The following is a 27500-nucleotide window of genomic DNA, read 5'->3' as shown; positions in this document are numbered from 1 at the left end:
GCTAAGGAAGTAAGATCCGCCGTTGTGGCTTCAATCTTTTAAATTGTAATATCAGGGAAACTAGATCCGCCGTCGTAGCTTCAATCTGTTCCGCTGCACTGCTAAGGAAGTAAAATCCGCCGTTGTGGCTTCAATCTTTTTACTTTTCAACCCGCTCCATTGTTACTCACGGAGACAAGGCTTTATGATTTCACCGATCTGCTCTCTGTGGAACATGACCTGTATGACTCACTTTATGAGCCTAATTATGCCTAATGATTAGGATGTCATGATCAGAATGAATCAAATGCTCCTAACTAGGCGTGTATAAATGACATTTGAATATTATGTCATGAAAAATGAATATTGAATGTGTAAAGTCATTATTGCTCATTAAGGCTTCCTTCGTGGCAACAACGCTTCGTCAAAACTTGAAAAATTTAAAATCTCGACTCTTGGCTCCTAGATATCTCCGACCTTTTAACCCAGTGAAGGTCTAAACAATAGTCCTGTTTCAGGTTCCTGAGTTATTTAAAGATTTCTAGAGTAATATGAAAAACTTCCCTTGTGAAAGTTTTACTAGTCCATTAATCGTCATTCTAATGCAACATGCTTGCGAAAAGATCATAACGATAACATAAACAAAATTAGTCTGGGAGGATAGCTCGCAATGGATTGTCAATGATAGAGGAATTGTCTGGGGACATTTATATTGAAAAAAAATGTCATAATTTAACAATGAATTCAATACAAATACTATGAACATGTGCCCCAGATATCTCTGCTTGAATTTCTCTATACAGCTTTCGAAGACCCTTTTGAATTCAACACGTGTTTAGGAAATTCACAGTATTTTGTTGATGCCCCAAGATGTCGTCTATTCCTTTCTGTCGATTTAGGTACAGCAAGACTACCACGTGACAACCAAAATTTGAGCCGCCCTTTTTGGGTTTTCAACTCAAATCCCCTTTGGTCTTAAGGTGCCCTTTGCGGGTTTTCACCTTAGCCTCTCCTTTCCTTTTCTTTTCTTTTCTTTTTTTTTTTTGGAATCAAAGCGCCCTTTGCGGGTTTTCACCTTGGTTACTTCCCTTCTTCAAGTAAAGTACCTCTTCACCGAATCTGAATTTACCGGATTAGGCAAGTTTTTCCCGTCCATTTCAGCCAGGATCAGGGCTCCTCCAGAAAAGGCCTTTTTTACAACATAAGGACCCTCCCAATTCGGCATCCATTTCCCCTTAAAATCCTTTTGTAGAGGAAGAATTTTTCTCAACACCAGGTCCCCCTCGTGAAATTCTCTGGGTCGGACTTTCTTGTTGTAGGCTCGCATCATTCTTTTCTGGTATATCTGACCGTGCTGAATAGCCTTTAGCCTCTTTCCCTCTATCAAGTTCAACTGATCGTATCGAGATTGAACCCAATCCGCTTCATCCAATTGTAGCTCAGACAAAACCCGGAGAGAAGGGACTTCAACTTCGATGGGCAACACTGCCTCCATGCCATAAACTAAGGAGAAAGGCGTTGCCTCGGTGGAGGTCCTGGTTGACGTTCAATAAACAAGGAGGGCAAACGGTAATTTCTCGTGCCAGTCCATGTAAGTCTCAGTCAACTTCCCTACAATCTTCTTTATATTTTTATTGGTCGCTTCTACTGCACCATTCATTTTCGGGCGATACGGCGACGAATTGTGATGTCTGATCTTGAATTGACTGCAGACCTCTGCTATTGAGCTGTTGTTCAAATTCAACGTATTGTCGGATATGATTCTTTCAGGCATTCCATACCGACATATGATCTCTCTCTTCAAGAACTTACTGACTGATGACTTTGTAACATTAGCATACGAAGCAGCTTCTACCCATTTGGTGAAGTAGTTAATAACCACGAATATGAAATGATGCCCATTTGAAGCCTTTGGCGATATTGGCCCGATAACATCCATACCCCACATGGAGAAAGGCCATGGAGAAGTCATGACATGAAGAGGTGAAGGAGGTGCATGCATTTTATCACCATAGATTTGACATTTATGGAACTTCTTGGAATAATTGATGCAATCCCCTTCCATGGTAGACCAGTAGTACCCGAATCTCATAATCTGCCTAGCCATTGTGAACCCGCTGGCATGCGTTCCGCAGATGCCCTCATGGACTTCTTCTAGAATTTTCTTTGCTTCTACGGCGTCCACACATCTTAGCAGTACCTGATCTTTTCCCCTCTTGTACAAGATCTCCCCATCTAAGACGTAGTCAATGGCTAGTCTTCTCAGAGTTCTCTTTTCATTCTCCGTTGTCTGGCCAAGATACTCACGATTTTTTACATACCGTAGTATATCTTGATACCAAGGACTATCATCGATTTCCCCTTCTTCAATATTGTAACAATGAGCCGGGTCTTCATAGATACTCATTTGGATTGGTTTCATATCCCCATTTCTGTTCAGTTTGATCATGGAAGCTAAGGTAGCTAGTGCATCAGCCATCTGGTTCTCATCTCGTGGGAGATAGCAAAAAGTGATGTCCTCAAACTCCTTAATCAATTCGAGGACCAACTTTGAATGGCCGATTAATTTGGGATCTCTCGTTTCCCATTCACCCCTGAGCTGATATATCACCAATGCTGAATCTCCATAGACCTCTAGCACTTTGATTCCTCGCTCTATAGCTGCACGAATACCCATGATGCATGCTTCATATTCTGCCATGTTATTTGTACAATCAAAATCCAATTTACAAGTGAAAGGATAATGATCACCATTTGGGGACACCAGGACTGCCCCAATTCCATTGCCTACAGCGTTCGAGGCTCCATCAAAGTTTAGCTTCCAACTGTGACCTTCTTGGGGACTTTCTTCAGTAGCGGCTACACACATCAGGTCCTCATTTAGGAAATCAAAACTCAACAGCTCGTAGTCCTCCAGAGCTCTACTAGCTAGAAAGTCAGCAATTGCACTCCCTTTCACAGCCTTTTGGTTCACATAGACAACATCAAATTCAGACAATAAAATTTGCCATCGGGCCATTCTCCCATTCAAAGCAGCTGACTCCATCATATACTTTAACGGGTCTAACTTTGAGATCAGCCAAGTCGTATGGTATAACATGTACTGCCTTAATCTTCGGGTTGTCCAAATCAAGGCACAGCATAATTTCTCAAATAGGCGAATATCTCATTTCACAGTCAGTGAATTTCTTGCTGAGATAATATATCGCTCTTTCTTTCCTCCCCGTTTCATCATGTTGACCTAACACACACCCCATGGAATTGTCAAATACCGTTAGATACAATATCAGAGGCCTATCCGGGTTAGGTGGTGACAGCACTGGAGTATTAGACAAATACTGTTTCACTTTGTTGAAAGCTTCCTCGCATTCCTCATCCCAAGTACCAGGATTATGTTTCTTCAGAAGACGAAATATAGGGTCACATTTCTCAGTCAGTTGTGAAATAAACCTAGCGATGTAATTCAGTCTTCCTAGGAAACCTCGAACTTCTTTCTGAATGCGAGGTGAAGGTAAATCTCGTATTGCCTTGACTTTGTCTGGGTCAATCTCGATTCCCTTTTCACTGACTACAAAGCCTAGCAACTTTCCTGACCTGGCCCCAAAAGTGCACTTCGCTGGATTAAGCTTGAGTTAGAACTTTCTCAATCTTAAGAATAACTTTCTCAAGACCCACACATGTTCGCCCTCTGTTCTAGATTTCGCGATCATATCATCAACATAAACCTCGATTTCCCTGTGCATCATGTCATGGAACAAGGCTACCATGGCTCTTTGGTATGTCGCTCCTGCATTCTTCAATCCAAACGGCATCACTTTGTAACAGAACGTCCCCCATAACGTAATGAATGTAGTCTTCCTCATGTCTTCAGGATGCATCTTTATCTGATTGTACCCAGAAAAACCATCCATGAAGGAAAACAGTGAAAAGCCCGCAGTATTGTCTACCAATGTGTCAATGTGAGGCAATGGGAAATTATCCTTTGGACTAGCCTTGTTCAAATCCCGATAATCCACACACATTCGTACTTTTCCATCTTTCTTTGGAACTGGTACAATGTTGGCCACCCACTCAGAATACCTGACTTCTTGCAGAAACCCGGCATCAAACTGCTTTTGGACCTCCTCCTTTTATCTTCAACACGATATCAGGCCTCATCCTTCTGAGTTTTTGCTGCACTGGCTTGCAATCTTCTCTTATAGGGAGACGATGGACTACCATGTCGGTACTCAACCCCGGCATATCCTGGTATGACCATGCAAACACGTCTTTGAACTCTCGGAGTAATTCAATGAGGTCCTGCCTTGTCCTTTCAGAGATAACCGATCTGATCTTCACCTCTTTACCCTCCTCTAAGCTCACGACTTCTATTGATTCCCTGTGAGGTAGGATTTATTTCTCGGCCCTTTCTACCATCTTTGACAAGTCAGGAGACAAACCACAGTCTTCGTTGTCTTCAAAATTATGCGATCCCTCTAAACACATGTTTCGTTCAAAAGGAGACTCTAAATTTGTAAGAGTGACATTCGCATCATTGATATCATGGGACCTGTTATAAGTATGAAAAACAATATGGATTCAGGAATTTGTTTGGTGCAATATGGTCATGAATGAAATGCAAGTGTAGTTTAAGAGAAACTTAAAATAACTGCTCTTATGGGAAGAAAGATTTGCTCCAAAAATGATTGCAAACATGAACTTTATTAAAATAACGATTTTCTGGACATGAGCCTATTTCACAAAGGAATCCTTATCACTTCTAGGCTAAAAGGCAATAAGGGTGTTCTGGACATTACTCTGGGGAAATCCTAAAAACTACAGGTATTTCTTCTGCAGTCCAGTTGTTTAGCTCCCTTTCCGACTCGTAAGGACGAATATCTGGCAAAGCTCTTCCTCGCGTCACTTCTTCATACACAACATGAATACTCTCTAGCTCCATGTTAATACTTCTGACCCCTAGCATTCTTTGATAGGTGAATCCTCCCGGTACAAAAGTCTTGGATAGGTGAGGAAAGGTCATGGGTTCCCATTTGACTTCATCACCTGTCAAGCGAGCCCTTCTCCGCACTCGCTTATTTTCCTGCTCTATCCTCTTCTGCCTAGCATCTGGCTTGTATTCTAAGCCAAAACGATCCTGCTTGTCTTTCAACACTAGAGCCTCAACTCGGCCCTGAAGATATCTCCCCAATCCTCTTCTCGGTAATGCTCCCTTTCCAACAGTCAACTGCAGACCCATCTCTGTGGTCCTGGATATTCTCGGCATCGGGATCTTGTTTCCCTCACGGATGAATGTTGCATTTACAAACTCCAAGGAACGAAAAGAGCATTCGATTGGATCATCGCTCGTTTCTAGATAAGTCGCATCGTTGGTCACAGATGCAATGATATCTTCTTCAGCATCTATCGTCACAACCCTGCCTTCTGACACCAGCTTCAGTTTTTGATGTAACGATGACGGTACCGCACCTGCTGAATGAATCCATGGCCTTCCTAATAGGCAACTGTAAGAAGGCTTGATGTCCATAACTAAGAAGTCCACCTCATAAATAGTTGGGCCAATTAACAAGAGAATGTCAACTCTTCCCATGACCCTCCTCTCAGTACCATCGAATGCTCGAACCACGTTCTGACACGACTTCATATGCGAACTATCCACAGGTAGCCTGTTGAGCGTGGATAGGGGAAATACATTTAATGCCGATCCATTGTCTACCAGAACCCCCGGTAATATGCACCCTTTACACCTTGCAATGATGTGTAAAGCTCTAGTGGATCCCATACCCCCAGGTGGTATTTCGTCATCGCTGAAAGAGATGAAGTTATCAGCGCTTATATTACCGACCAGTCGATCCAACTTGTTAATAGAGATATCATCGGCCACATAAGTTTCATTTAGCACCTTCAGTAGTGCATTCTGATGTCCCTCCGAGTTCAGGAGTAAAGCTAGCACAGATATGCGAGCTGGTTGTTTGTGCAGCTGTTCCACAACGCTGTACTCGCTATGTTTTATGAACTTCAAGAACTCTCTAGCTTCCTCCTCCTTGATTGGTTCATTGACCACCAATTCAGGTTCGACCGTCTTCTTCTTCTTTCCAATCAGAGTTTCTTCTCTTATTGGCTCTACTCGAGCCTTCACCTGTTCGTTATACCCTCCTTCATCATGGTCCTCCTTCCCTGGGATTGTCACATTACAATTGTAATGCCAAGGAACCCTCCTGTTATCCTTGTAAGTAAACGCAGTCGGTTTTTGAATGATAACCCTTGGTGCTACTCGTGCTCCAGCCTCACTATTCTTAGGTTGTGAGATGATGACCACAGGATGGTTAACCTTTGGAACTCCCAATGCCAACTCTGACGTACATACATGACTCTCTTTCTGAATTCCTTCCCAAAATTCCATCTCTTTATTATCTATCATACCCTGTACCACGGCTCTGAACTCCGTACACTCCTGGATTTCATGCCCCATTTCACAGTGGAACTCACAGTAGTTCCTCCTCTTCTCACAGCTTTCTTCTGAAGGAATTAGCCCCCTTTTCACCATCTCTTTCCAGACCCATCTCAAAGGAGTCTTCACGTCCGCAATGTCTACCTTAATTCTCATGTCTTCGTCCATCATATTTACCCCACCATCAGTGTGATTTGGTAATGGGTTCTCTGCCTTGGTGGCTTCATCAAATTTAACGACACCCATACCAATGAGCCTTTCAACCAGCTTCTTGAAGGCCGTACAGTTTTCTATGGAGTGCCCCGTGATTCCCGCATGATAGTCGCACTGTGCATTTGCGTCGTACCATTTGGGGGACGGGGGCTGTAAGGGCTTCAGATAGAAAGGGGAAACTACATGTGCGTCGAATAAGTTTCGGTATAATTCCCTGTACGACATGGGAATTGGCGTGAATTGGGGCCTCTCCGTATTTCGCCTTGTACCGACCTTCTGTCTCGACAAGCTTTGTTGATTGGCAGCCGTCTTTCCTGGCTGACTCACTGTTACTGACTTCGAGTAACCCTTGTTGTACATGCTCACGTTGTTCACCTCGTTTTCCTTCCTTTTCGAAGCTGATCTTCTGTTACTCTCTCCAGCATCGATCTTCCCACTCCTGATGGTGTTCTCAATCATCTCGCCATTCATGACTATGTCAGGAAAGCTTTTTGTGGCACTTCCTAACATATGTGTAATGAACGGTGCCTTCAGGGTGTTAATGAACAACATGGTCATTTCCTTTTCCAAGAGCGGTGGTTGAACTTGGACCGCGACCTCCCTCCATCTCTGTGCGTACTGCCTAAAGCTTTCGCTCGGCTTCTTCTCCATGTTTTGAAGGGTGATCTTATCAGGAGTCATGTCTGTCACATGACTATATTGTTTCATGAATGCTTGCGCCAAGTCCCTCCATGAACCAATCGTAGCTCGACTCAACTGATTGTACCACTTGGATGCTGCCCCTGCAAGGCTGTCTTGGAAGTAATGTATTAATAGCTGGTCATTACTAACGTATCCAGCCATTCGCCTGCAGAACATGGTGATATGAGCCTCTGGGCAAGTCGTCCCATTGTACTTCTCGAATTCAGGCATCTTAAACTTATGAGGGAGAACAAGATCCCGCACTAAACTCAGCTCTTTTGCGTCAATGCCTCGATAGCTTTCAGTAACTTCCATCGCCTTGAACTTCTCCTCAAGCCACTTGCATCTCTCTTCCAACTGTCTCGGTAACTCCTCCTTCACTCTTTCCTTCTCAACTACTTCATCAAAGTCAGGAATGGCAGAGTTAATAGGATTATTTTCGGGATTAAAACACGGCCCAGTTTGGAGGTTCGAAACACCAGCTTGAAATTGCTGAGGCATGATTGTGACAGTAGATTTGCGCGGGTATTCATCTTGAGTTCGCTCATGTGGAGGGGTGAAACCTGGAGGATAGAAAAGTTCATCATCATTTCCCTCATCGACATCTGCCATGGGGCCCTTTCCTTTGTCACCTCCCTTAGTTATCAGTCGGGTTAACTTTGCCACTATATCCTCTTGAGATTCCCGCATCTTCTCAGACATTTCTTGTTTCATCTTGTCTAACCGCTCCTGCATTTGTAGCTGAATCCAGTCTTGCATCTCCTTCTGGTACTGTTCGAGCTTTTCTAATCTCTGATCCATATCTCTTGTCTTTGTTCGAGTGCCGTATCGGTGTTGGATTGGTTGGTTGGTTTCCAGGTTAACTGAGCAATAATTTTAATTAATTAGGATCAATTCAAAGTTTTGAATGCATATGATGCGATGCATGAGATGAATGCAAGAAAGGCGTTAATTATGATTCAATTCCACTTGGAAAACTTTATTAGAAAACAAATCTCTTTACATAGAATAGACTACAAATACGACTTCGCCCTAATACTTAAGACCTTGATTTTTTGAAGCAACGAGGCTAACTCCCGTCCCCGGTCTGACTCCAATTCATACTTTACGCTCAACGTGTCAGCTTGTACTGCCAGAGTTTGTAAGTGATCAGCTACTTCTCGAATCTGAACCAAGGCTTGTCCCATAACACGATCCCTGCTTCTGACCTAATTCTGGAGATAGTGAAGCTGTTCGCTTTGATGATCTTTGTTTGCCTCCAAATACTCAATCCTGGCTTCACAGTTCTGCAATGCCACCTCTAGTTCTTCTATAGTTTTCTTCATTTGCTCGATTCTACTTAAACTTGCTTGCAGTTCCACCACTGAATTACGATTTCGGTATTGATGAACAATCTTCTCAAGTTCGGCCACTCTAGCCCTTAGTTTATCCCTTTCATCTTGATTTTCTGACAAACTCTTCTCAAGCGATCTATTTTGCATCTGGGCTTCTTGGAATCTTTCTTCCCATCTGCCAGCCTTGGCTTTTTCTTCTTGAACCTCTTGACGCCACTGCTCTGAGGTTTTTCCCAACCCAGCAGTTCTTACTGACAGACGTAGTCTCTTATAATCCGTCTTCAAGCTGTTCAAATCTTCCTCGACTTTGCGCTTCCCTTTTCTCAGGCCTTCGGTTTCCTGCATTTGAACATCTATGTCCAACTTTAAATTCACCTTTTCCTCCTCCATTTTCTCTATTTTCTTCTCTAATTCTGCATTCCTTCTTTCGAGGTCTTAATTTATGATTTCCAGCTCAGAAGGGACGACGCACAAATGCTCCTCTATCGACTGACTATTTTCTGAACTTGGCCCGGGAATGTTGTCATTAATCCTCCTAACACGCCATTCGTTATATTCAGAAGTTGTCATTGGACCCACGGCTAATCTCTTCATTCGGCGAGTCTGATTCCACGCATTGGCCATCTCACGAGCCTTCCTTTTGTAGCCATCATCCTTATATGAGAATTCACACTCAGCTAGTCCTTGAGTGGCAGGCACAAACTGTCTTGACCTGTACTGTCTTAACACTAGCAATGGGGCATAACCAACAGCTCCCCAAATCCCGAGCAACGGAACCCAGTCGAAATCGCCACACCTATATAGGATCTCATCTGGAAGCAACCACGGAGCTCTCCACTCGATATCTTCTTCTTGCAGATTCTGAAAGATTGCCATCCATTTCTCCTCTGTAATATCATCTCTCCTTGATGCAGCCACTATCTCTTTCAACGGTGAATAACTTTCAGAGAAGACCTGATATGAAACCTTATCAACCTTCCAAAAGTGGCTATGGAACCACCCAAGTAATAAGCAAGACATCTAAAAATCGCCTCTCCGTTCTTGCATGCATTTAATGACCTAAAGGTTTCTGCCAAAATCACCGGAACTGGCGTAACTCCCTTGTCAAGCCGGTCGAATAAATCAGTGACCGCCTAATCAACATGTCCCAAAATCTTAGGAAACAAGATTAGACCATATATACTTAGAGCAAAGACGTCCACTTTCTTCCTCGCATCTGGGTGTGCTAAAATGAGGTCCTTCAAGTTTTTCCAAGGAATACACCTACTATCCCCTTTTTGCTTAATCCGAGCTGTAACCCACTACTCATTTATCCCTGTTATACTCATCAACTTCCTCAAGAAGGTTGGTACATTCACCGCTTTCGAATAAATTCTATCCACCTGTACCTTCGAACACCGAAGTAAAGCCGTGTACTCCTCTATTGTAGGCACTAGGTCAACCTTTCCGAATGTGAAGCAACTGTACGCCGGATTCCAAAACTGGGCAAGAGCTCGAAACAGACGGTTGTCTACCTTCATGTCAAGTAAATAAGGTAAATCCCCATAATTTGAATAGAATAGCTGTCTAACCTCATTATCCCATTGATCCCAAATCTCCTTCAATTCCTGCAAGTTGTTCTGAGCTACGCTAACACGAGTGAAGTCCCATAACTCTGATACGTATCCCACGGCCAAACTATCACCTTTTTCATGCTGTATCTTCTCAGACCAAGTCCGGACAGCCGTATTGTCTTCCACTCTATCAAGAAACCCATTTCCCATGATAAACTTTCTATATGGCAACCGAATATGAACCAACGCCTTTATAATGAAATGTCATGCAATTATGATGTCATGCAATCAAAACAAAAGAAACCCAAGTTAGTATCACATATAAAAATATAATCCAAACAAGAACACTTATTTAGGAATCTACTAGGGTTCAGTATAGTTCTCCCTAGGGCAAGTTCCTAAAGCTCACTATATGAGGTTTAGTTTCTAGAGTAAGGGTACCCGAACCAACAGATTCCTCGATCCTCACCCATTATAGGCTCATACAGATCGAGTTCAGTTCAGGGGGACACATTTCCCTATGGCTGCACGGAGATGAAAATCTCACGAAGACATAGGTACGAATGTATCCCGGAAGCAGTCCACTATCCTGCACGGAGGTGAAAACCTCACGAAGGACTAGTTTCTCGCTCCCACTTAAGGGTAAAATGCAAAATGCAAATGCAAAGTTGCCAAAGTTCCATGATAAAATATCAATGAGTGCAAAGGGAAAATTTTTAAAAACTTTTTGATTTTCGACACAAAAACAAATATGATCAGTTTATGGCTCGACTCTCTATGTCCCCAGCGGAGTCGCCAAGCTGTCGAAACCGTTTTTTGAAAACAAAAATTTTAGTTTCGACTTAAAAATAAAAACAAAAACTGGAGTCGCCACCGATCCTTTATTAAGGTGTGATCGGCCCACCTTAAAAATAATTTTGGTCTGCGAAATTCGAGAAAATAGGCTCGGGAGTCAGTTACGCACGAGGAAGGATTAGCACCCTCGTAACGCCCAAAATTGGTACCAAATTGATTTTTTTTAATGCCTTGGTGTCGAAAATTTGAAAAGATTTTAAAAGGAAACTTTTTATTTCATGAATGGATTAAAATAAAAAGACATTCGTATTTCAAAGAAATAAAACACCACACCCAGTGAGTTAGGGCACAATGTTTTTAAATCTTCAAAATACCCGAATATTGCCTTTTGCTTTTGAAAATTCTTATTTCGAGAAGAAAATGTCATGACCAGTAAGTTAGGACCCAACATTTCGAATTCCCGAGAATAAGTTTTTATTTAAAATTTGAATTTATTGCAAAACAAATATTTGGCTTTCTAAACTCATCGAAAAATAATCGCGATCCAATAAGTTAGGACACGATCTTTCACGAGAATCATGAATACTAAATATTTTGGAATTTATAAAATAAGATGATTTAAATACTTTGAGAAAACATATATTTTCTTTAAAAGCAAGATAAAATGTTAATATACAACATGATACACATATTTTAATTTAAATTATAAATGTGCATGTATTTACAAAATATATATAAGTGTAATACACAAGTAAATTTGAAAATATGTGCATGCGTATGTTTAACACACATACACAAATATACATAAAAACATGCATAGCATAACTTATAATAATCTCCAAAAATATGTACATATATTTCATAAAACATGCATATGTACAAAAAAATAGAAAAAAATGCATATGCCTTGTAAAATATGAGAGTACATACATATATATATATATATATACATATTTATTTATAAAAACTATGTAAACAAAATATATATAAAATATGAGCGTATAAGGACTAAAATATGTATGTAAGCATATATATATATATGAACGTAAAACTATGAGAATAAAATATAAAAACGTGTGGATGTGTACATGTTTAAAAAATGTATAAACACATATATATAAAATATAAGGTATAAAATATAAAGGATAAAAGATAGAATAAAGGAAATAAAATGTATGTAAAACGTATGCATGCATTTTAAAGCTTAAGGATGTATATATGCTAGAAATGAAAACATGAAAAGTGAATAATAAAAGTTATACGTTTGTAAAAACGAAATATAAAACAATATGTATATACACGTACATGAAAATCATAAATGGAATTAGTGTAATAATAATAGTAATAATAAACGTGTAACAGTATATTAAAAAAAGAAAAAAAACTAAATAAAGTAAAGAAAAGACCAAATTGAATAAAAAAACCAAAAAAATAGGGGCAAATTCGAAAATAATAAAAAAGGGATGAATTCGAACACGCGAGCGGCAATGGGGGACCAAAAGAGCAATTTACCCAGGCCTCCAAAACGCTGCGCTGAAGGGGACTGAATTGAAACGTGAATTGAATATGCGGCCCAATTTTAAAACAAAAAAAAAGATTTAATTGACATGCGCTGCAAAAGGGAGGGGTCAAATGCACAAATAACCCATATGACGTTAGAACGCGCGGATCCTCCCCTCCGGGTCGGGTCACCGCGCGAGTCACACTTGACCAAAACGACGCCGTTTTGAATGTTGTTTAAAACAAAAATTTTCCTTCCAAAAAAATCCATTTGAAATCGAATGGGAAAAAAAAAAAGAAACTCCGGCGCTCTGCTAGGGTTCAATCCCTAGCGTCCTTGCGCCGCCACTCAATCGGCCCTCTCACCAAACTCCGATCACGACAGAGATGGCGGTGGCACGGCGTTTTTAGGTATGTTTTCCTCCCTTTTTGTTATTTCAAATGAAATAAAATGAAAATAAAGAAAAAAATGTAAAAACGATAAACACTTTTAACAATAAAAAAGAAATCACCTTTAAAACAAAACAAGTTTTTTTCTGCTTTTATTCCCGATTCTCTCCGTCAAAAATCCGTCCTTTTTACAGATAAAAGTCGGCCTTTTATAGCCTGAAAACCTATTTGTTTTACACTATATTTTCGCTAATGGACTCTCTGAATCCGTGTTTGCAGGTGCGTGGAGAGTGGAGGCCGAAACGTGCGGAGGCTGCAGGAGGTCATTGCTTGCGGCTGGGCATGGGTCTTGAGGCTTATGCGCTGAAGCAGAGAGGCTCTAGGGTTTCTGCTTTCAACGTTTTTGGTGTATTGGGCTTGAACGGCCCATTTTTGTTTTGTAAATGGTCTGGGCCAATTGGGCCTTATTACACGTATTATATATATATATATATATATATATATTATAAACCAATGGCTAAAAATTTTTCTAATCCTTCTAGCTTTCTTTATATGAGAGTCGTTAAATTTTAGTTTTGATTCGTATACTTTGCTCAAATTTTAAATTTAATCTATATACTTTAATTTTTCATAATTTAATTTCTCATCCTTTTAATATCATTAGTTAATTTAAATATTTTATTCCAAAAACTTGAAATATAATAATTTAATTAAAAGAATAAATAATCAACACGAAGCATGGGTGAGAATCATAAATCATGCATGACTTCTATCATTAAGTATCCTTAGCAGTCTTTTAAGCTGTTATTATTATATTATTATTTTATTCGTGCATTGAAATTAAATCAAATCCGAATATAATACGTAATTTCTTTTGACCGGTCCAAGATTAAGTTTAATAAAATCTATTTGCTGTATATTTATTATTAAGAAACATTGGTCTTAGTACGTCTCCTTTAGAATATTTACACTTAATTCGCATTAAATATAAAATATGATTATAATTATTTAAATTCTTTTGTTTGGAAAGGATAAAATATGAATATTTACACTTGAAAAGTATTTTGTTTAATAGGTTGGTTTGTCTTAATTTTGAATATGGAAATTAAGTTATCTTGGAAAAGGAAGTTACATGAGAGAAAACTTGTTAATCCTTAGAATTTTCAGCATTTTTATAGTAATTTTGAAATGGTTAATATTATTGTTGAGTATGACTTATAGTTAAATTTAAGAGATAATCTCTTAGTTAAACTCTGTTTATTTGTTTCAGTTAAATTTTGATTAGTCTAGATTATTTTATTATTATTTGACCTACAATTTAGCCTATAAATAGGATCTTTTACAACATTATAAAAACACCCATTAAAATATTAGAACTCATAACACTTTTGGAGAATTTTGTATTTACATTTTGAGGGTTCTTTTTTTTAGGTTTCGGGGTTTAGTTTTTATCTTCATCTTTTGTAATTTTTATTTTTTTGTCATTATAGTAAAATTATCTTTATCCGTGGTTTTTTATCCTCTTTGGAGGGGTTTTTTTCACGTTAAATTTGTGTGTTCAATTTCTCAATTGCTTCCGCTATTTTTTACTTGTTTGTTGCTTAATCGGATCAATTCCCAACAATCATCATATAATATTTTTTATATGTTGCTAGTGAATTGAGGACATATTTCTAAAATTTAAATGAATTTTTTCTTTTGTATTCTTTATATTCATTTTACGGTAATGCATCACATATAAATCCATTTTAAATTGAAATCCATGTTTTATCATTTACATTATCTTATATTATTTTGAGCTAATTCAATCAATTGTCTCTAAATTATTGTCAATATTTTTAAGGTATAATGTCAAATTGTTTACATCTTTTTCAGTTTGGTTCTTATTCTTTTTGAGTTATAAATTTGGCCCTCAATTTTTTTTAAAAAATTGTCAAATCACTTTTTAATGAAAATATTCATTAAAACCTTATTTTTTAACGATGTTGGTATGTCAACCCGTGTGGTAATCCACGTGTACTTCATGCTAACATGACACTTTATCTTATATATCACACCAAGAAATAATTTAAATTATAAAAAATTCCAAAAAAAAACGAGAGCATGAAGTACATGTGGATTGCTATGCGAGCTGTCATGTCTAAAAACCTAATGTTTAGCTAATATTTCCGTTAAAAAAATAACAATTTAATTTTTTTTGAAAGGTTGATGGTCAAATATGATTTTTTTTTAAAGGTCGTGAGCCAAATTGATAAAAAAAAATGTAAACATTAAGGATAAATTTGACATTATGCCAATTCTTAATTAGTTTTAAACTTCAAAATATGTTATTGACATGGTATCAAATAGGTTTTCCATTAGCATAGTAGTTAATTTAAGTGTTAAATGTCAATTAGGATATAATGTGGAGCCTACTTAAAACATGAATTAAATTGTAAATTTGAGTATTGTCACTTCCCAAAAATAAGGCTAGAAGAAATAGGGATAAAATTTAGATTTTATTTTTTTAAGCATAGGGTAAAAGAATTTAGAATGCCTTAAAAATTATTTTTGATAAGAAATTAACAAGAATTAGTCTACTAGTTCATTGGTAAGGCCTTAGCTTTCTCTTGGGTCTCAAGTTTGAAATCTCTTGTTCACCTTTCAAGCAAAATATTTTATTTTCTTATTTTTACCCCATAAAAGTGCCGAATTTTCAAACTAGCCCAAACCAAAAATTGTTATTTTCTAATTTAGTCCTTAATTTAAAATAGTCTTGCTTCTCCATGGAATCCTAAAACCTATTTCAATTAGGGAAAAAGAGTTTTATAATTAGGAAATCTTTTCAAAACTCTAGAAATTTTATCTAGTGAATTTTTCAAGGAAAACTCTCAAGTTCTTCATTTTCTCCATCATTACCAAACCAATTTTCAAGCAAAGAAATCCAAGGTTTCCAAAATCGTCCCTCTCCTCCCAAGTAGACCATCATTCTCCTCATCCAAATTAAGGTTTTTGTGTCTTCGAATCAGGTGTGGGATCTAAACATAAATCATTATATATGATTAACTGTAGTGTTAGGAAGTAATAAGACTGCTATGCAACCCCTCATGTTATGCGAACCCCCTTGCATGTGCGAGCCCTGTGTGTGATCCCCGTGTGCAAAACCCCCTATGTGTGAGCTTGTGAGCGAACCTCTATACGCGAACCCCTATAGATGAACTATAGCTTGTATATACATATGCAAACCCTCATGATTTTTAGTATAGGATTTAAGTTGCAAACCCTATATATATTACGCGAGGCATATATATCATGCGCACCCTAAACATACTTTGCGAGCTTTATATAACATGCAAACCCTAGGTAATATGTGAATCGAGTATATCATGCAAACCCTAGGTCCTATACGAGCTATATATATCATGTGAACCAAAGCTTGCATATCATGAAAATCCTAGGTACTATGCGAACCCCCTGTGTTACAAACCCCCTGTATGTCCGAACTCTGTTAGGCGAACTGAAGCATATGTGCGAACCCTACATGTACGAACCCCTAGGTGCAAACCCTACATGCGCTAACCCATATGTGCAATCCTATATGTGCGAACCCTGTATGTGCAAACCCTGCTTATGTATGTGTTAGCCGAACTAAGAATGTTAATATGCATGAAGATATTGTATATGTGAAATTGTTTTAGATCGCTTAAATTAATTGTATATGTGAAATTGATGGGAATGGATGAATGATCACATGCCATTAAATGATAGTATGAAATATCAAATGAAGCATTGAAAGATGATAAATAGCATAATATGCTAATTGTATGTGCATAATTACATGAATTTAGGTAAGAAGGTCGAAGGAGTTCCATAGGAGATAGTGGCAATTCAAGTCCACACCAAAAGTCAGTATTGCACAGAGTAGGTGGCTATGTCATCAAAACTGGATAAATCAGGATGATAGTTTAAAAAGCCATAAAAAATCGGGTAACTGAGATGGTAAGTTATTGTTGTAAAAGTCATCGTCACATATGACAAGTGAACGACCATCGTCATCGGAAATCAAATCCGAGATGGTTAGTTTTTTTTATGTGTTTTGGTGTGTCGAGCGATGCTTGATGGCGATTAAGATGGACAGGTTGGAAATTAAATTTATAATTGCATTTGCATCATGAATAAACTATATATGCATTGAATCACTACATGTTCCTTACATCAGCTTAACTTGTATTATGCTTGATTTGTTATTATGCTATAAATTAAATTCTATATTATTTGAATGATTATATATAACGGTTTAAAAATTAGACTCACACTGAGCTATCATAAGCTCACCCCCCATTTCTTTACCTCTTAGGTAATGCAGGAAACTAGGTCTCGGAATGGCATAAGAAGAACCTCGAATTAGCAACTTGTTTTGGTTTTATTTAAAAGTTTCATTAAAAGTTTTCCTTAATAATTTATTTTTGGGTTTGTAATTATTAAGTATTTTCTCGTTTTTATATCATAGGTTTGGGATTTGTTTAGCTTATTTATTTTAAGCATGTCATTTGATTATTACTCTAATATTTGCATGCTATTCAGTATAGGAAACTATTATTCTAAATGTTTTCTGCTGCTTTACAAAATACTTAAAGTTTTGATAGGTCTTTTCTTAAAAACTTAAAAGTCGTTTTCTTAAAACTTCATATCAATTATACTGTAGATGAACTAATAAGTCAAATTGGTTTAATGAATGAATGTTTTTCTAAAAACAAAAGAGTATTTCCATACAAATCAAACGCATCTAAAAAGAACGGTTTTACAGGATCACTTCGGTGATCGAATGTAATGCCTTTGACTTAGCCGAAACTCCTAGGCCAGGTCGAGGATGTTACATATATATATAACTACGACATGAAAAACCTGGATTTGACGTATTAAAAACTAGTATCAATTAAATTTTATCTATGCAATAGATATATATGTTTTTTATAATTTGATCTACGAATTTTAAATATATTTCATCTCAAATTTGAGTTGGCATTTAATGCCTAAACTAATTGTTGAATTAATAAAAGGACTTAATTGATATGATATGATAATTTGAGAACTAAATTAAAACATTTTAAAAATTAAAGATGAATTTAAAATCCCATAATTTGAGAACATTGCGTCTAATGTGTTTATGGTGAATTGTAAACAAATCCTTGGTCAAACCTGACATGCTCTATAAAAATCCATGAAAAATCAGTTGTAAAAAGGTAGAAAAGAAAGGCAAATACTTTCAGATGCTTAACCGACTTCATTCAATTTTTATTTTCATATAAAAAATACTTAATATATTTAATATATATTTGATGGTTGAATTTTTTACATAAAATAAATTAAATTTATATAAAATTTGTTATGCATAATTTAAAGGAATAAACCATAAAACATAATGGTTTTATCGTTAAAATATTAATTATATAAATAATTATAAAAGTGTATAAAATTACTTTAATTTTTATTAATTTTAATTTCTTCGTTATTATTTTTATTAATTTTTTTAAAAAATTATAAAATATTTGATGTTTAGAATTTTAAGAATGATACATATAAACAATTTCTTTTCTTAGTTTTTAAATTCATCCATTTAAAAACAATTCTGATATCCTAAAGAGAGTGGGTCAAATAAGTAACAAATTTATTTATTTTAAAATGCTAACAAGTAAACAAATACATTTGATCACTAAGGATTAAAAGAAACATGACAAACATTTTTAAAGTAAAATTTTAAAACTTTATATCAAAATAAGTCAGTATTTTGAATACTATAGAGTCGTATTGTTCTTTCTTTCCAATCATATTTCCTAGGAAATTAATATAAGATTACTGGTCAAAAGTTTTGTGAAGAGTATGTCAAAAGCAGAGAAAAGAATAAATATCATTCATGCCCTCAAACATTTTGATCGAACTGCAAAAGTTTAAAGTAAATAGAGGATATTTAAACCTTTTTTACAGACATCAACTTTGAATCAAAAGAATCAAACAAAAGACAAATCAACATTTCTTTTAATCTATTTGTATTTCTCATGCACTTTGTTTTCTTGAATTTAAGTTCTCCTTTTTTGACTTCAAATATCACCACTATTTTTCTTACCTATAAATACATGCAACAATTGCACTCTTATCCTCACACAAATTCTGTGCCAAATTTCAAGAGCAAACCAAGAAAAGGCTGCAAATTCAGCTTTTCAATATCTGCTTTTGATCAATCGAAATGGCTTCACAAGTTTCTCAAATGCCTTCTTCATCACCCCTTTCTTCCAATAAGGATGAAATCCGTCCCAAAGCCGATTTTCAGCCTAGCATTTGGGGAGATTTCTTCCTCAATTGTCCCGACAAGGTATACATACATATCACCATATTGATATAATCTTAACATATTATTTGTTCAATTATTTAGTGATTCAATATGAAGAAAATTTTCATTGTTTTGAGCAGAATATTGATGCTGGAACTGAAAAACGCCACCAACAATTGAAAGAAGAAGTGAGGAAGATGATTGTGGCACCAATGGCTAATTCGACCCAAAAGTTAGCCTTCATTGATTCAGTCCAAAGACTGGGTGTGAGTTACCATTTCACCAAGGAGATCGAAGATGAACTAGAGAATATCTACCATAACAACAATGATGCCGAGAACGACCTCTACACTACATCTCTTCGATTCCGACTACTCCGAGAGCATGGATACAATGTTTCATGCGGTAATTATTGGAACAGAAACATAGTGTTTTTAAGTTTCTTGAGAATATAATAGCATGGAATGTTTGATAACGATATTTCATTTTGGGTAATTTCATGTCAGACGTATTCAACAAGTTTAAAGACGAGCAAGGGAATTTCAAGTCATCCGTGACAAGCGATGTTCGAGGATTGTTGGAACTTTACCAAGCTTCCTATTTGAGGGTTCATGGGGAAGATATATTGGATGAAGCAATTTCTTTCACCACCAACCATTTAAGCCTTGCAGTAGCATCTTTGGACCATCCTTTGTCCGAAGAGGTTTCTCATGCTTTGAAACAATCAATTCGAAGAGGCTTGCCAAGGGTTGAGGCAAGGCACTATCTTTCAGTATACCAAGATATTGAGTCCCATAATAAGGCTTTGTTGGAGTTTGCTAAGATCGACTTCAACATCTTACAATTTTTGCATAGGAAAGAGCTAAGCGAGATTTGCAGGTATGTTTTTTAATCTCTTTCACCCATTTTTTCTTTTTCATCTTATTTATTTATTTATTTATTAGTGGAAGGAGGGTTGAATTTATTGGAGACATCATTCTCAGTATAGGAGACAAGTTGCAAATGCTAATATTTGAATCTTATTAAATAGTACAAGTTAAAAGTGATGGCATGAACCTTGGATTCATCTTTTTCACCTATATCATTTTACTTATAAATATTTTAATATTTGAGGTTGCCAATTGACTTAAATCTAACAACATGAATGTGAAACTAATTGAAACATTGAATATTAATTGTGCTAATGGGGTTTTTTATGATATCATTTTTTAGGTGGTGGAAAGATTTAGACTTTCAAAGAAAGTTGCCATATGCAAGAGATAGAGTGGTTGAAGGCTATTTTTGGATCTCAGGAGTGTACTTTGAGCCCCAATATTCACTTGGTAGAAAGATGTTGACAAAAGTGATAGCAATGGCATCTATTGTAGATGATACATATGACTCATATGCAACATATGAAGAGCTCATTCCATATACAAATGCAATTGAGAGGTTAGATTTCTTTAATTTTGTTGGTAATAGGTTAGGTTTCTTTAGTTGAAGTTAACATTCAATAATATATTACGAGGAATGATTAAATATAACGTTGAAGTTGGATTCAGGTGGGATATCAAATGCATAGATGAACTTCCTGAATACATGAAGCCGAGCTACAAGGCACTATTAGATGTTTATGAAGAAATGGAACAACTGGTGGCTGAGCATGGGAGACAATATCGTGTTGAATATGCGAAAAATGCGGTATGTACATCAACAAACATTTATTTTGTACAAAAGAGATAAGATCTTAGCTAAATTCTAGATTTGAATAAACAACTAACTCGAATAACAATATATAATCATTTAAATATTATTATCGAATTTGAATTGATATTAGTGATAATTGTTGGGATTTTTTCGCTTCAGATGATACGACTTGCTCAATCTTATCTTGTGGAGGCCAGATGGACTCTTCAAAACTACAAACCATCATTCGAGGAGTTTAAGGCTAATGCATTGCCAACTTGTGGTTATGCCATGCTTGCTATTACATCTTTCGTCGGCATGGGAGATATCGTAACACCAGAGACCTTTAAATGGGCAGCCAATGACCCTAAGATAATTCAAGCTTCCACAATTATTTGTAGGTTTATGGATGATGTTGCGGAACACAAGGTATAATAATATATTTAGATAACCACAGGAAACCGAACTCTTAACTAAATAATTCAATGTCTTTGTAACAAAATCAAACGATGGTTTTTATCATGATCTAAAAAAAAATAAAGTTTAATGTTTATATATAAAATGTTTAGTCTCAAATTGAAGAATAAGAAAAGAAATCTAGTTTCATTTTAGGGCTTTTAGTGAGGAAGTATTGTCAATAAATGTATTTTATCGTCACAAACAAAGGTAGTTTAATAAACTGATAGATTTTAGGGTATATAGTGATAGAATAATTTTGATTTTATTATGGCTGCAGTTTAAGCATAGGAGAGAAGACGATTGCTCAGCAATAGAGTGTTACATGGAAGAATATGGCGTATCAGCACAAGAGGCATATGATGTATTCAACAAGCATGTTGAGAGTGCCTGGAAGGATGTGAATCAAGAGTTTCTGAAACCAACAGAAATGCCAACAGAAGTTTTAAATCGTAGCCTAAACCTTGCAAGGGTGATGGATGTACTTTACAGGGAAGGAGATGGATATACATATGTTGGAAAAGCGGCTAAGGGTGGAATCACTTCATTGCTTATTGAACCAATTGCACTTTGAAATTTATATTAAATTTTCCTCTTCAAGCATCTTCCTTAAGAAATAGTTATTAAGTTCTAATTAATAATGTTGTATAATATTCATATATATTATCAAAGAAAGTCCGAATCGATTGTCTTTGTACTCATTACCTTCTATTAATTCAATAAAGTTCTTTTCAAGCTTTCCATTATGAAAATATTCTTTTTATATTTTATATTTACTTATTTTATATACTTTTTATATAAAAGAATATGTGATGTAAAAGTAGGACGAATTATAAATATTGGAATTAAGATAATAATAAAATCCACTATCCTTACCACTTTAAGTTTATTGACATAAACTTTGAACTCGTTATTTATTTAATTTTGATGAAGTTTGACATATAAAATACATTGATTAAGTTTGACATATAAAATACTCACTATTAATTGCGGCTTAAAAATCATCAAATTTGTAGCCAATCTTAAAGGATTAGTAGTCAATTTCAAAATAATTATTTCTTAAATGGAATGATCGGAATGGATTAAATTGGTTGATTGATTAATTTTTTTATCAAGTTTAATTAGGGAAATATTTTGTTTCAGATATTGGAGTGGATGATTTCCATAAAATAGAGACATAGATGTGATTGATCAGACTGACAGTACATCGGACAAGAACCAAGTAGAATAAATTCTAGATCCATTTATGGATTTATTCACTTATGACATTCATAGTGTGATATACTTTAATATTGAATGGATAATTGAATGGATAAGGGAGTATGTATATGTGACTCGGATGCTTTGATGTAAATGAAAACAGGTGTTCAAATAGATAAATAATCCAAAGTTGGTACATTGGGTATATGACTTCTGCATGATGTAGGATCATTCCACAATAGTGAAATTCATAGCCCAATTAAGGGGAAATGATGATAGATGGAAAGTAATGTGACCATAGGTCATTTGTCTTAGAGATAAATTATTTAATTAGTAATTGACTTTTCATGAATGAAGATGTTATGGTTACCATGACATAAAACAGTATCATAATGGGAGCACGGGTTTATCTCAAAGAGATTAAGGATATCCTATGAGAGTAACATACTTATGACAAGGTATTTGAATGAACACTTAATTAGTAGATTTTATAATAGTATATAATAAAGAAGTGTTCAATCATGGTACTTTAGTGGAATGACTCTATAATTAAATAATATTGTAATTAATAGATGAAGAGTCGAAACTTAATTACAAATTATTTGAGCCATAATTTTATATGTTCAATTGGTCTCTCTGTTAGCTCAAGATAAGTCAAAACAAATTGCATGCAAAACCAATCATATGAAATGAATGAAAACAATGAAATAAGATAAATAGATTGCATGTATACTATCTGTAATGAATGCATTTTCTCGCTAATTACAAAAGATGACTTATAAATTAATTTAACTTCTTTATATTATTATTTAATTAATTGTAATTATTTAGAATTAATTTAATTTGTCAACATGGATTTATTGAAAGGGATAATTAAATATTTTTCCTCCTAGATTCTAATACGGTAAAGTTGTGTGACTTCAACAAAATTAGAATTGGGTTGAGAAAAGAATTTAATTGTGAAATTAATTTAACTAATTAGTTAATTAAATTAAGTTATTAATTAATATTTTAAGAAATAGAAAATAATTATTGGGTTAGATAAATTATAAATATTAGATAAAAATCTAGATAACACATATAATAGTACCTAATACATGAAAGACTCAAATTAAGCCCGGTTTAATATAAGGAGTAACAAACCCTAATACCCTAGGGGTGCCACTACCCACTCCTTATTCTACTTCCAAGTAGAATTTATATTTTATTAAAATATATATAATTAATTACACTTAATTGAACAAAACTCTTATACCATATCTCTATAAATAACACAATTTTGAGAGCACCATTATTTTGTCGAAAAATAGTGACAATTTTATTTTATAATAAATTTTATTTTTGAGAAAAATTTAATTTTTGGTTATAGAGAGAATTAATTTTCCTTTTGAAAGTTAAAAAGTTGTAACACCCCAAGATTTGGGAATTCCTAAATTTGGACGCATAGTTCAAAAGTAATTTGTTCGTTCAAAAGTCCTAAGTTGTAACACATGCAGAATAAATTATTATGAAGAAAGAAAGATATTAATTTCATTGAAAACTTTGAATTATAAATAGACGCCTTTGGTGAAATTTACTTAATTCCTTTCAATATTTCATTTCAATTCTAATGTATTAGATTTTCTTTTAAGGTATCTATTGGAGCGGCGTAGTAACTAATTTTTAAGTATTCGTAGGTTCATTAAAGGATAGATGTTGACTCTAAATTTTAAAGCCGCTTCATATTTAGGACCCATAAAAAAAACATTATCATCTCACTTAACTCTCGTAGTTAATGTATTAGAATATTTTAAATGATGAATTTAAATATAAATTTTAGTATCGACTAAATCATACAGCTACGGAGATTACAATTCAAATTAAAAAATATGTTAAATTAAATAGTGAAAATACGTTATTCAAAGAGTGAAGCTGTCTTGTTTGTATGGTTAGATTTTATTAGAATTTTTTATATATTTCATGCTTATTTTATGGTTTACGTTTATCAGTTTTCGTTGTTTTTTCAATGAATTTCGTAACTATACAGTGAGAATCCGTCACTAAAGTTGACTAATTTGTCATTTCCGATGATTCAAATGACTTTTCAACACTCTAAGTCTAGAGTCAATATTTTATTGCTTTTTTTAGATGGCTGAAAATATGATTAATGTGCCTTTCTTTTCTTCCTTAAATTATGTCATTATGTTAATTAACTTCTTTTTTCATATTATTTCAATATAATATATATTAGAATAAATTTAAAAAATCAAAAATCAGTTTTGAGTAATTATTATTATTTGAATAATCTCATTATAGGTTCTGGTCATATTATTTTTAACACAATGGTTAAAACTATCCATAACCCCTCTCCAACGATAAATAAGACTCAAACGCACATACTCCTGTATTGACAACAATATCCATGTTAATCGAACTAAAATTTAATCGACATAGCTAATTTTTTTTTAATATACGATAAAAGATAAACCAAACTTTGATCTTATTAATCCAAACTCAAACATGATTATCTTGATTTGATAATAGGAAAAATTTAAATTAACCCAAAATAACTTAAATGGAAAACACCCAAACTTTAAAACTCTTGCAAGTATTTGATTGAAGATTGTTAATTAACATTTAAAAAATTGTTTTACGTTCATTACATTATTTTTATTAAGCTAAAAAGTAATTAATGGTGTATATTTTAATGTGATCCAACACCATATGTTAAAATTTATTAGTATTCATTTTCAAGATTTGGTTATGATATTTAATTTCGTTTATCTTATACTCTTGTTTTCTTTTCCCAAGGAATATTCAATAAATGTTGCCAATGTATATCTCAAAATAATGACTATGATTTGAAATAAAATAATGTTAGATGCATGTACCTTTCTCTTTGTTTCTCTATTCGATTTTTCTTAATGATAATTATATCTACCATTTGAGTATTTAATCATTACTAGGGGACTGAAGGTAGAAAAATATTTTCATTAACGTTTATGTAAGAATTAAATAAAAAATTTGATTAAAATTGTAAAGTGAAATATTTAAAATTATAATATAAATTTATCGATTCTATATAAAAATATGTGAAAAAGATAAAATCACCCTCTGACGAATTTTTAAAACCATACGAAGCCGCCACCAATTTCTTTTAAAGAGTGGTTGACTGCATAGAAAGTTTAAAATCATTAAAACAAATTTTGATGGGCGAAACTAAATCTGAGTTTAAGAGCACGATTATGCGTCAGAAAGAAAGATGTTAGCATCCTCATGACACCCATTATTAAAGGGATACCAAAATAATCATGAGTATTTGTAGATTGGATTAAAATAACTTTAATTCTAATATTTAAAAACCATTGCTCATAATAAAAAATAATTTTTATTTATATAAAATGAATTTTACTAGATCCAAAATGGTTGGTATCCTTTGAGATAAATAGTAAGAATACAATAATAAATTAAGCTCTCAACGTTTATATTTTTGTCAATTTGGCCTTTTTTTTCAATTAAATTTTGTCATTAAACTTTTAAAAGAGTTGAATCGCTTTTCTTTACTAGAAATGTTGATTAAAACATTAAGTTTTTAACAACGTTGGCATGGCAATCTATGTGTACTTCACACAACAATTAATTTAAAAATATTCAAAATTTAAAATTTAAAAAGTTAATAAAAACTCAAAAGAAATTTGCATGAAATATATGTAAATTGTCATGTGAGGTATCATGTTTAAAACATTTAATGGTTAAATTCAATTGTTATTGAAAGATTAATGGTTAAATTTAACTTTTTTTTATAAGATTGATGACAAAAAAATAAAGGTTAAATTGATAAAAAAAAAAGATAAACATTAAAAACTAAATTTACGAGTATGCCTTTAGTCACATTTGTGGGTGGTACATATACCCAAAACACTTTGTTGGGTACTTTACTATTGAGGTTGTCCACGATAACATATAACCCACATGTGGTGTTTCCACTTTTGAAACCCAAAAGATATATCCCAAGTGCATGTTGCATAGAAGACTCAAACACGCACACATCCTAATAACACAAACAAATTTTGCAATCTCTCACATGAAATAAACAAAATTTGCAATCTCACACTCTGAAGGACTCAAGAATAGTGAGATTCCAAGAGCATGCAACCATACACCTAAAACCATGAAATTATTTACCTTCAATTCGTGTTTATTCGAAGTAAGATTTCATCGTATGCAAACGAGAGAGGGTTACAATACAAAGTAGATCCTCTCTATATATATGCTCCCTTCTTGGTTCTTCTTCTACCTCACTTGTAAGCTTCCTGTCTTTCTCCTTTGAATGCTTCACTGTTCTCTTCACCTCTCTCTTTTTTCTTATTACCTTTTTCTTTCTCTTCCCTTGCAAAATGAGGGAGGAGGTCATGCCACCCTTAAATGTTAATAACATTGACAAATACCATAAAAACCAAAAAATAAAAATAAAAAAGAATCAAAATTTATAGTCAAAATCAAAGTTAAGGTCAAAAATTAAAATCAACCGCCGAAACTTAGAGCAATATTAAACTTGGATTTTTCAAAATTAAACTTGAAATATGGTTACCTGCGGTAGTGACTTTAAAATCGAGTTTTTCCCGAATAAGAATGAGTTACAATACATATAAATAATAATTTCTTAACTATTTTTCTTTAAATTTTAAATTAAATTAATATTTAATTGATTCGTGATACCTATTTAAAATTTTAATCTAAAGTAAATATATCCATCAATAAATGTCTTAATAATACTATCACTATCTATATTTTTAGTAATTAAAATTAAATTTTCGATAATGATCCATTTATATACGTATAAATTTAAAGTAATTTTACAGTTTTTATATCTCTTAATATGATTAATATTCTAAGTATTTAATCGTTAAAATTATTATTTTATTTATATATTCTAACTATTTGTTTTAGGTAAAAAAATTAACCATTCAATAAATATTAATATATATCTATAGTATTTT

General features: G+C 34.4%; 2 protein-coding genes across 2 annotated transcripts; one reads left to right on the top strand and one right to left on the bottom strand.

Annotated features, from left to right (window-relative positions):
* Nucleotides 1-1072: 1072 nt before the first annotated feature.
* On the bottom strand, nucleotides 1073-8508 carry LOC105767299 (uncharacterized). The gene is given in 7 exon segments (XM_052630505.1): nucleotides 1073-1168; nucleotides 1253-1514; nucleotides 2301-3136; nucleotides 3138-4109; nucleotides 4111-4528; nucleotides 4776-7884; nucleotides 8361-8508. Coding segments are annotated over 7 exon segments (5841 nt in total).
* Nucleotides 8509-19026: 10518 nt separating this feature from the next.
* Nucleotides 19027-22073, top strand: LOC105768271 ((+)-delta-cadinene synthase isozyme C2). The gene is made up of 7 exons (XM_012588123.2): nucleotides 19027-19242; nucleotides 19341-19605; nucleotides 19707-20079; nucleotides 20413-20631; nucleotides 20742-20880; nucleotides 21046-21294; nucleotides 21602-22073. Exons 1-7 carry the CDS (start codon nucleotides 19117-19119, stop codon nucleotides 21893-21895), a joined length of 1665 nt encoding a protein of 554 aa, XP_012443577.1. The 5' UTR covers nucleotides 19027-19116; the 3' UTR covers nucleotides 21896-22073.
* Nucleotides 22074-27500: the final 5427 nt, after the last annotated feature.

The sequence above is a fragment of the Gossypium raimondii genome, chromosome 5 (assembly GCF_025698545.1).
Source record: "Gossypium raimondii isolate GPD5lz chromosome 5, ASM2569854v1, whole genome shotgun sequence".
Classification (NCBI taxonomy): Eukaryota; Viridiplantae; Streptophyta; class Magnoliopsida; order Malvales; family Malvaceae; genus Gossypium; species Gossypium raimondii.
The sequence above is the reverse complement of the archived record's forward strand: the minus strand, read 5'-3'. Positions and strand labels throughout refer to the sequence as shown.